The sequence below is a fragment of the Thalassophryne amazonica genome, chromosome 22, assembly GCF_902500255.1.
Source record: "Thalassophryne amazonica chromosome 22, fThaAma1.1, whole genome shotgun sequence".
NCBI lineage: Eukaryota > Metazoa > Chordata > Actinopteri > Batrachoidiformes > Batrachoididae > Thalassophryne > Thalassophryne amazonica.
Window position 1 is genome coordinate 6,769,953 of NC_047124.1, and position 11,681 is coordinate 6,781,633.

Consider the following 11,681-nt stretch of genomic DNA (forward strand, 5'->3'; position numbering starts at 1 on the left):
TTGGCTAGCGATTAATTGTGTAGTTATTTCCATCAGTAAACATTACTTTCATTACAAATTTAACTTGAAATTTAATTTTTTTACTTGGGGAAACTGACTTTACCTGAAGATGCTTGGGCGGCTCAGTGGCTCTGCTCTGCCGGGCTGCAGACAGACTCCATCTCACTGTGTCTTTGTGAAAGCCGCTCTGTGCCTTTGATGCAGTGCTGTAGCTAAGCATCTTTTTTTAGGGCGGGGGGGGGGGGGGGGGGGCACTTTTCACTTCTGGTCAGTTTATCTTTTGTTTCAAAGCCTTGAAGAGCTTGTTGACAAAGTGTAAATTGTTTTTTATAGGTACAGTTTTACAAGCATAAAAGTTAGGGAGCAGCTGGGGGGGGGGTTTGCATTAAGTTATTACCTTGCACTCCCATAGATCTGCCCCTGGTGCTAGACATGCCCTACATAAGAGCAAAAAGTGCACCCCGGGCACAAAGTTCAAATTATGCCACCAGGGGTGTGAGGCCTTTAGCCAAATGATACAAGGTGTGTATCATTTAGCCAAAGGGACCTTAAGGTTGAGTGTACCAGGACCAAGGACCAGCCTTAAGGATTAACATTAAGGACCAAGGGGACCTTAAGGTTGAGTGTACCAGGTTCAGCTGGAGGGTTGGGTTCTGGAGGATGTGTGTAGCAGTGTCCTCTGGTATGAATTTATATGCCTATGAGTGGATTGTCCTGGGATACAGTGTCTGGAGATGTTTGTTCAAAATGTGGAAGTCTGTATGGGGTGTCCTCTGCTGAACTTTTAAGCGGATAGAGTGCAGTGATTCTGGGCACAGCACGTGGATTTTCTCCTGGAACTGACTTCCATGGTGACTAGCTGGTGGTGGCGAATGACTTGAATGGAGACCAGTGACACATAAATGACTTCTACGGCGATCGGCCACCGGCCACTGACTTCCACGGAGATCGGCCACTGGCCGGTGACTTCCACGGAGATCGGCCATCGGCTACTGACCTCCACAGAGATCAGCCACTGGCCGGTGACTTCCACGGAGATCGGCCACCGGCCACTGACTTCCACAGAGATTGGCCACCGGCTGGTGACTTCCACGGAGATCAGCCACCGGCTGGTGACTTCCACAGAGATCGGCCATCGGCCACTGACCTCCACAGAGATCAGCCACTGGCCGGTGACTTCCACGGAGATTGGCCATCGGCCCCTGACTTCCATTGCCCGCAGCCATTTGTATGGAAGATAATTTCCATAAATAGGGTTAGTGTTATGATTTGGAGTTCAGGGTTAGGGTCAGGAGTCAGACGGCCCCTGCCAAAAAAAGCTCCTATTTTCCTATGTTTGGTGATGGACCAGAAATTATGTGGGAAAGACAAACATTGAAGTGGTGCAATGACAAGAGAACCGTGATTAATTTTATTTAGATTTTTACAACAAGATTTATTTCACATTTTTACATGTTGGTTGTCTTCCAAAGAGGAAAGTGGTCATCCTGGCCAGCAAGGTTTGTTCATATAGGTAAGAGAATTTAAGTGCAAACGTGCATATCATAGTTCCATTAAAGGAACAGTCTCAAATAAATGGTAAATGGACGGCATTTATATAGCGCTTTTCCATCTGCATCAGACGCTCAAAGCGCTTTACAATAATGCCTCACATTCACCCCGATGTTGCCATACAAGGCGCTCACTACACACCAGACCCTTAGTGATTTTCCAGTCAGGCGGGGATTTGAACCCCGGATCTTCTGGTCTCAAGCCCAACACCTTAACCACTAGACCATCACCTCCCCTCCCCAAATACATGCTTCAAAAGAAATAGAAAGAACCCAGACAGCCCTCAAATAAGGAGGGCATGCTGGGGTGAGATGTGAGTACAGGCTTTAAATAAAGTGCTCCACACATAAAAAAAACTACAAAAAAAAAAAAAAAAAAAAAAACATCTACAAAAATGGTATGCCACACACATTAAAAATATGTACTGGGAAATTACGTGCTGCATCTGCAGACAAGATAAAGCTGCCAGCAGGGGTCACACTCGCCTTTCAGATGTCCCCATATGAGCCTGAAAATAGAATTTGCTGGATGCACTTTAATGAGTGTTGGTATTATAAGAGTTTAGGACTACTCCTAGTGGTGGGGTAAACTCATGTATGGATGGGTGTGAACTTGCATCAGTATGTTCCACGTTGGATTTGTTGAACCTTCACCTTGTCTTTTTAACTATGCCGTCATTATGGGGATGTTTAGCTCCAACATTTTTTCATTGCATGTTCAGTCAAGCTTATGATGTGGTTTTGTCCCATTATTGTGGCTGTAGCAGATGGTTACGCCATTGAGTCTGGTCTGCTTGAAGTTTCTTCTTGGAACTAAAAAATGCTGAGGAAGTGTTTTCTTACCTGTGTCACCAGTTTTTTGCTCATGGAGTGGGTAGTGTCTACTCTAGAGCTTACGCCTGTATACCACCTTGAGGTGACTTGAATTTATAGTCTGTGTGCCAGATAGATTGGTCACTATCACTCAGGATAGCAAAACTGTTATGTCATTTTAGCCATTTATCTATGGGTCAAAGACGGATAACACGGCATTAAAATTTAAAAATGCTCTGATCATTTTGCAAAGTACACTACATCATTTGTCTAATCATGGGGATTCCAAAAAAGTATAGTTTGGACCATCTATGTCTAAATGTTCTGCAGCAAAAATGGTCAGAAAGGTCAATTTCAGCTTGTACAGGGATTAAAAAGATAAAATTGCCCCAATTTTTGGTAAAAAGTGATTCAAATTATTGATTGCGCCAATAGGATTAATAAAAAGAATAGTTTTGACAGTGTTGGATGTTTGTTCTTCACAGTAACAGTCACACAAGGTCGACGTCTGTTGGATTCTACATATTTTACCCCGTAACATAGTACAGATGGTGCCAAATATTCCTTTTTAAAACATTAGTAGCTCAACCAATAATCACCTTGAGATGGCTATCATAAATGAATATTAACTAGAAATATTCACCTAGTAACTTGTGGGTGGTCAGTTTTGCGACCCTAGGGTGTAGTGAGTGACACGCCAACATTCAGTGGTCTGTTACTTCTGCAAGTTTTTATGTTTCTTCTGATCACTGATGTGTGAGGACAAACTCTTGCCCCTGTTTTTTATCCCCTCTGTCACAAAACAAAATTTTCATTGACAGAAACTAATTTGTGCCAAAAGGGTAAAACAGAAAAAAAAAAAACCCTACTTTGTCATCTGAGTTTTGAAGGTGTCATGCTCCCATATGTCCTTTAGATGGCAGTCTTGTTCTTTTTACTAGGTTGGCTTGGATGACTGGAGAAGACTGATTTGAAAATAAACAATATTTGAATTTAGCTACTTTCCTTGATATGAAAAGATTACTGTGTAGGAATGAATCGTTTACACTTCTACTGTCAATCAGTAATTGGAATAAACAGCTTTTTTTTTTGGGGGGGGGGGGGGTGTGTGTGTGACTGAAACATAAATAATTGAACATTGACAATATTACTTTTGCTGTTTCGCACAGCGATTTGAATGAAAATAATGAATACGAGCTCAAAGACCTTCAGGTTTAATTTGAAGGATTCCAAGTTCAGTTTAGTTTAAGGCGTCGTAATTGTAATGCTTTAGGCAGGGGTGCTGAAACGAGAACAATACGGAGAAGGATTCTAGAGGCCCTAATACAATTATAATACTGATAAAATAATATGGGGGTGGTGGCCCAGTAAGATTTTTTTTCATGGGACCCAAAATCCTTGGTGGCGCCCCTGGCTTTAGGTCAATGGACCGCTGGTGAATTTGGCTGTTCTTTTTGCCATCAGGTGATAAATATTCAGTATTCACTCTGAAGTTTTCTGCATCCCCTGTAGGGTGTTCTTCATCTGGCTCACTGTTATAATGGAGCTTTTCCCTTCACCAAGAAAACTGTTTTCTTTCGGCTTTCCTGAGCTCAACAATACGTTCTTTTCTTTAAACGTTACAAATCACACCGTAAATGAAAGTACAACGTGATAAAGTTCTGTATCAACAGGAAATAAAACATTTTTATTGATCCTTTGTGTATATGAAGTTATAGAACAACAGTCAGAAAACTCCACAGAGTGAATCACTACGCAAAGTGAAACGAAACCAGAAAACACCTCGTCAAAAATGAAGGTATACACAGCAAATATAACCGTCGGCAGCTCGCCGTCACTGCGAGCGGTATGGCAGGAAAAAACACCTTGAACAGTTCTACAAGGTTACAGAGAAAAGTTCCACACACAAAATACTCAAGCAGGCAGTTGATATACACAAAGGCAACTAAGATCTTTCTACAGCATCAGATTCTAATACTCGACACAGCTTTGTTTGGAAAGGTCAGTGTGGCTTTTGGTCGGTGTCACCGCAGAGGATCCTTAAGTTCCTGGACACACAGTGAGCTGCTTTTACAAAAGGACAATTTGAGGGATTGATTACGCGTGCACACTTTGGTAGGAAACGGTAATCAGAGAAGTGCTGTGTTGTGGTGCAGGTAATGGCTTTTGATTTTTTTTTGTTTGTTTTTGCCCCACACACAAATCACACAATCTGATTCGTTGTGCGATGCTGCCTGTTACCAAATTCCCTCATGTGTTTGCACGTGTTAGTTAGCTCTGATTTGTGTTCATCTTTGATATTTCTGTTAATACAGCCTGTTTGCACTCTGATCGAACTGCACAGGCCATTTTTTTCCCCCCCAAGAATTAACACTGTACTTTATTTTTACAATAATCTGAAGCTGTACTGGAATCAGAATGAACCTACTGTACAGATGTGAAACAAACAATTCCCTTTGTTGAAGAGAAATTACAAAGAGACTGGAACTACTGATGTACTGATTTATATTTTGTGAATGCTGAGATTTTACCCCGGAAGGGAATCAAATAAATACACTAAAAAATAGAACAAAATGACTTTTTCTCAACAACAAAAAGTACACTAAATTTCACCATAAATGTAATCTACACCAACACAGTCTGTACTGTACATTCAGAGATTTAATCTCAAATATAAAAGAGCTTTTGATTGACAGGGCAGGTAAATAAATAAATAAATAAATAAATAAATAAATAAAAGGACAAAATTAAACAAGAATGATGAGATGTCGTATAGGAATGACATTTGCAGCTGAATAATCATATTATTCTCATTTTATATTTATTCTAGATATACATCTTTTACACGACAATGTAAATATATACATAGCGTTTTGAGGGCAAGGAGATATTTAAATGTAGAATCTCGTTTGGTATATAACAAAGGCTGTGATTACACGGCGATCACTGTGCTAGAGCTGATCCATGTGTGACAATAAAAACGTCCAAATTGGATTTCTTTATTCTGCAGAATGTGTACAAAACAGAAACACGCACAGTGGTTAGCACAGTTTAGCTAATCAGCTAACAGTTAATTAGCTAACTTTGTCAGCAGATTAGCTTTTGAGCCACCTTTGAAAACCATTAGCGGACAAGTTAGCTTACACTCACCTAACTTTAAGTCGGATAACATGTTTAAAATATAGTTTAACAGTCTAATACATTTGTAAACCCTAAAATCATACATGTTTGATCCTGAAGTGAAATCAATACACACGGGTGTGCTAAACATTTCTGGGATCCGCCATGTTTACACTACGACATTAAAATTGCAGCTCTTTAGGCCTGTTTTACTTTGATTTGCAGCAAAAAACAAAACAAAACAAACAAACAAAAAAACTAAGCCAAAGCAGTTAGCAGTAGCCTGTTAAATGGTTTAGCATTTTAGCATTACCAGAGTTAGATTTTCAGTTAGCTGACTAGCAGCTATCAAAGCTATCATTTAGGTTAGCTGTGCACACCACTGCAAATGCATTTAGTGTTTAAGAGTGTGTAAAAACAAAACAACAAACAAACTCCCACCTTTTCTTCTTGTGAGAATACAGGTGATGGCTGCTACTTGCTAATTATTATTATTATTATTACTATTTTGCATTGTGAAATGTCTGATAGCATCCAGGTTGTGATATTAATGCAGGTTTGATCACGTTGTGTGATATCAGTGTGACATGTTTTTGGTTCGAAAGTGTCCAGATGATGGCAGGTGCGATCAGATATCATGAACTGGATCTATGCTGCATCTAGTGACGGTGTGTAACCACAGCCTAATACTCCCTGAAACGTCTGATGCTGGAGCTGTGTGCAAGAACAGAAAGGAACCTTGGGAAATGGAGTGACCCCTCAACAGAGTAGGCAGAATTGACATGTGCTGTGTCCTAACCATTTCACTGGAAAGGATAAACATCTCTCTGGACTAGAATCGACCTCCAGGGTTGGAATCGATGCCACCCACACAACACCATGGGATGAACATAGAAGTATTGCACAGTGCTCAACAAAATGCTGTGTGTAACTGACCTGCTCACGCTCGGGGAAAACCATTTTCCAGCTGGACAACGCTTTGTGCTTGCTTGCTTTCTCTGCATTTAGAAGGGGGGGGGGGGGGGGGGGGGGGGGGGGGGGGGGGAATGGCATTAAACGCTACAACATCACTACGGAATAAACTGGTTTCGCTACCTACTGATTAGTCTACATCTCAAAGCACACACGGCAGTCACAGTGATACACAAAGCAGTCCTCAGAGACTCCTATGGAATGACAAGTAGCTTTTGCTTAATAGCGCTATCAACTACACAATAACATTGAAAACATTTAGAAAGTCCTCCTGAAGCTAGCTAGCATCGAGTATATGCAAGAGGTTCCTCCACGATAAGAGACTTCATGGTTTTCATGGATTCAAACTCATTCCATTTGGACCCGTAGTAAAGGACAGGACGGACTAATAGTCTACACAGACTATTAACTTTTACGGTTATTTCGCATTCTAAGGTGTAGTCCTGTGCCAACGATTAAACAAAATCGGTGTAACTGCTGTTGGCTGATTGGTCACCATTGCTTCTGTTTTAAATCAAAACCAACCAAGTAGGTGGCCAGCTACCCTGCAGCTTCCTGAAAAGAATAAAAAACTAAACCCAGCTGTAAAGAAGTCAACAAGCTAATTCAAAGACATCCAGTGCAAAACAGTAGCCACATAAAAGTTTAAATTGGCAGTAAAACATGGCTAGCTCTAATGTCACTGTGAGAAGGCAACACAAAGCAAAGACTGCGATTCAGGGCACCATTGCAGCCAAAGACATTGTTCCCAATAAACCAAAGCTACAACCACTAACAAGTGGGAGTGTGCATGAAGGGAGGCTCTCTGCAGAAGTCACCCTCCCTGGAAATGGCAGTGTTTCAAAACGTCACCTCGGACAGTATCATCAAACATTGACACATACTACATTTTAAGTTTAAACATCACACTTGGTTTATCCTCTCCTCTGATTGAAGGCAAGGGTCGGGAGATCTACCACCCCATCCCGGCCGTTAGTAAAGATTATAAAAAAAAAATCATGCACTTTACTAAAAATAGTCAAGATGTTTGACTGCTCTAAAAAAATACTCTTCTTCAAAGCAGAGCCGCGACTCTTTCGCTCCCTCGTCGTAAAGGTCAGACCCCTGGCCCAAATGCAATACACTTCCAACAACGACAAGGTTGTTCAAAGTAAGCAGTTAACGAGCTTAAGGACACAATGGCTACAGCTTGGTGCTTTTTTCATTCTCCATATGGGATCTGTTTTGGAAATATTAAGAAATCACTGTTTTGACCAAAGTCGTCATTTGTGGAAAACAAATATTTAACGAGGACCTATTTCTCTTAGAATAAATTGCCAAATATGGACAAATCAAATGCAAACTGTTTTGCATTGACTGTTGTTTCTTGGAACTGTGCAGCAAGCTAAACATACACGTCCTCTGTCTGAGAAATAAGTACAAAAAGTTGTAAGAAATAATGTGCTTGTATAATTTCCAGCATCATAAATCATAAATTTGCCCACAGAACCGTAGTAGTTAATGGCCTTGGATTTTGAATTTTGTGTGTGTGTGTGTTCATATACATTTCATAAGCATTTATATGATGTCCCTTTGCGCAAATTACAGCCAGACATTGTCCTTCACAATGTGACTATATTCCCACTAGCATCTTGCAGGTTGGAATTCAGTTTTTTGTTTTTTTTTTTTTCCTGGAATGCAATAAGGTAATAGGGTAGAATTTTTAAATCCTGGGATATATAGTATTGGCTTTCCTCTATATCTGCATTTACATAATTTAAAATAGAACATCTTATTAAAAACATCAAGATATACACAGATTAGGAAATGGGTAACAACATACAAACACATAAACTAGAAATCATTTTTGTCTGCATACTTATATATACAATTGTGGTACAATAAATTCTTTCAGTCATGCGCTATCTATACAGATCATATTGCTTAAAAGAAGGGGGCATTTGGTTTGGGGGTTAAGTGCATGATAAGGAAAAAAACTGCAGAATTAGAGAGGATGAAGAAAGAAAAGTAGAAACCTGATAGAAAAAAATAATGTTTAAAAAGCACATTTGAATAATCAGGATTGTGTGTAAAAATTGGTGCCGTAAAGCTGGTAAAGGTTGGGAGGAGGAGGGCGGAGTTACATGGATGGACCCTTTTATCACTGAGGTATTTACACATACTGGCTAAAGAGTACTACAAGGCAGATGCTGAAAGGGCCTTGTCTATTTCTTGGTGGAGAGCTGAGCGTCCACCTCCTCCTCGGGCTTCAGCACGTGCCACTGGGCAATGGGTCTCCTGGGGTTGGCCAACATGTCGGACCAGTGGCGCAGCTCCGTCCCCGAGCTGTTGAGGCCCACAAAGACCTTTCCGATGGCATCATTTTTGCCGATCTTGTCATAGTCCAGAACAGTTATAACAATTTGCACTTTCTGTAAGAATGAAAGAGTGAGAGACCAGGGAAAACATAAAGGTAAGTCGGGGAGTCGTCAGCGTAGAGAAGTTGCTGCACTCCCAAAAGCATCACATTTTGTTTTGTCACACAAGCCTCTTACCTACTGCATTTATTTATTTATTCCAAACAAACAACCAGTTGGAAAAAAAACATGATGAATTCAGTTTAACAGTGCATAGATCCTTATTTTCTGCCATATCTGTAAAGCAGGGTTGTGAGGAGTCTGTTTAAGATAGCTTTAAAGCTGAAATAAACAATAGATGAACAAACTCTCATCTGCATTGCTGTCTCTGCACAGCTTCTGCAAACTCATCTTGTTGATTAAATGTCTACGCTCAACTAGAGTTCTTGTAATTACATAGTCAAACTCTTTCAGACATATCAAATTTAATGGCAACATTTGAGATTAAATGGTCAGTGCAATGTCAGATTTTACAATGCATCAAATAATTTCTCACAGAATCAACTTTAAATGAAATGTAAAGTGGAGGCATGAGTATTTAGTAGTGGGTAGGAGTGACTGGATTTGCACTATACGACCTTAATAATGATTTTATTTGTGCAAGAGTTTAACCTAGACTATTTTTATTTTAAAATATGACACTTCAAAATTAAAATCTGAGTGATAAACTTCACAAATCAAAGATTTTTACCATTTTACATTTAACAAACTCATGGTTTTGCTTAATTAACACTTTTTAAGGCTTTACTGTGCAAACGTCACCTGGTTCACACAACACAATCACAGTTTAACCATTTGAACATTTCCATGACTATTAAGATACCGTGTTTTATGGACTATAAATTGGCACAGCGGTCACGGCCAAGTGGTTAGTGTGCTTGGTTTCAGTGCAGAATGTTCCTGGTTTTTCCCTGCCACATCTTTCCATGTGAAGTGGAATTGCATCAGGAAGGGCACCCAGCGTAAAATTTGAGCCAAATCATCACACAGGTCCACTTGGCATCTGCTGTGGCGACCTCGAGTGGAAACAAGGGAGCAGCTGAAGGGACCTACATTTTGTGGACTATAAATTGCACCTTTAAAAAAGCCATCATGAAAGGGGAGAACAAACAGCCAGTTCAATCTATAATTGGGGCAGGTAGCTCAGTGGGCTTCCAACATGTAGATGTTGGTTTACCGCACATAAACAAGATTTCATGGGTGCTATGGACATTGAGGGTGCTGTAGGACCACATCAGTCAGAGAATGTGAGAAGGTGCGGCTGAAATCTACATTCTGAAAGGCAAATGCAAACTTCCTGTTGGCAGTATGGGGAGGCAACAGCCCCATCAAGATCCATTCTAGAGCCGCATAAGGGCCCCGTCCAGATCAGTCTTGATTAGGAGTACATGACTTTCCAGCTCATGCCCCTGTTATTCCCACAGCCAAACATGGCAGAGTGTTTGATCACTGAGGAGTCTGAGATTCAGCCTGAGTGTGTGTTTATTCAAAGACACACTGTAAATAGGAGTGACCTGAGCTTCAAACACCAGCAGAGAATATGAATTAGTGCACAGACAGGTCTGATGAAGTTTCGATCCACTGAGGCTGCAGCCACCTGCATGAGCACACACCCACTCCGGGAAAAGATCACATCTAACACGGCATGAAATCACACACAATCAGCTGCTGTTAGCTCATTTATACATGTACTGCTCACCTTTAAATCACACAAGTAATAATAATAATAATAAAACAACTCAAAATTAGCATGCAGTGTGTATTGTATTTATATGCCATAAATGTGGCAAGCGTTTGTATTATTTTATTTAATTTTTTGTATTTTAAAATTTGTGTTTGTGCCACACATGTGCCATGTGTTTTTAAATATTGTATTTTTTTTTTGTATTTTAGCTTTTATATTCATTTGCCATGTGTTTGTAATTATTTATTATTTTTATATTTTAGCATTTGTATTTATGTGCCATGTGTTTTTAATTATTGTATTTATGTTTTTTTGTATTTTAGCTTTTATAATTATGTGCCATGTGTTTGTAATAATTGTATTTATTTTTTGTATTTTAGCATTTATATTTATGTGCCATGTATTTGTAATTATTTTATTTATTTTATATTTTAGCATTTGTATTTATGTGCCATGTCTTTGCAATTATTGTATTTTTGTAATTTGGCTTTTATATTTTTGTGCCATGTCTTTGCAATTATTGTATTTTTGTAATTTGGCTTTTATATTTTTGTGCCATGTGTTTGTAATTATTGTATTTTTTTGTATTTTAGCTTTTATATTTATGTGCCATGTGTTTGTAATTATTTAATTTATTTTTTATGTTTAGCATTGTATTTATGTGCCATTGTTTGAAATTATTGTATTTATTTATTTTTTGTATTTTAGCTTTTATATTCATGTGCCATGTGTTTGTAATTATTTAATTTATTTTTTATGTTTTAGCATTGTATTTATGTGCCATTGTTTGAAATTATTGTATTTATTTATTTTTTGTATTTTAGCTTTTATATTCATGTGCCATGTGTTTGTAATTATTTATTATTTTTTATATTTTAGCATTTGTATTTGTGCCATATATATATATATATAAACAAAGATGTATATGTAGTACTCATGTGCCAAATTTACATCTTTGTTTGCATTTTAATTTTCATACTTAAGCCATTTATTAGTAAGAGGACAAAGTTGTTCCATCTGTGTTGCATTTGAGAAGAAAAAAAAGAAAAAAGACTTCATCACTTAGGAAGATTATTGACTTTACTGAGTGAAAGAGGATTTGTTTCGCCCTCAGACTGTAAAAGTCTCAAAGTCGACCAATTAAAA

The 11,681-nt window shown here is 38.9% G+C and overlaps 1 protein-coding gene and 1 long non-coding RNA gene across 4 annotated transcripts in view; one reads left to right on the top strand and one right to left on the bottom strand.

The window, feature by feature from the left end:
• Positions 1-5,960: 5,960 nt before the first annotated feature.
• LOC117504415 lies at positions 5,961-6,504 on the top strand. The gene is made up of 2 exons (XR_004558797.1): positions 5,961-6,021; positions 6,147-6,504. It is a non-coding gene; the product is annotated as an uncharacterized LOC117504415 (long non-coding RNA).
• A 1,258-nt stretch (positions 6,505-7,762) lies between these two features.
• Positions 7,763-11,681, bottom strand: part of syt1a (synaptotagmin Ia) — a 155,077-nt gene continuing 151,158 nt past the window's right edge. For 2 of the 3 annotated variants that reach the window (XM_034163879.1, XM_034163881.1), the window contains exon 9: positions 8,660-8,866. In XM_034163879.1, the coding sequence (XP_034019770.1) occupies positions 8,660-8,866 (207 nt within the window). Of the gene's footprint in view, positions 8,867-11,681 lie in introns of all 3 variants that reach the window. The other variant, XM_034163880.1, reaches the window with a different exon arrangement.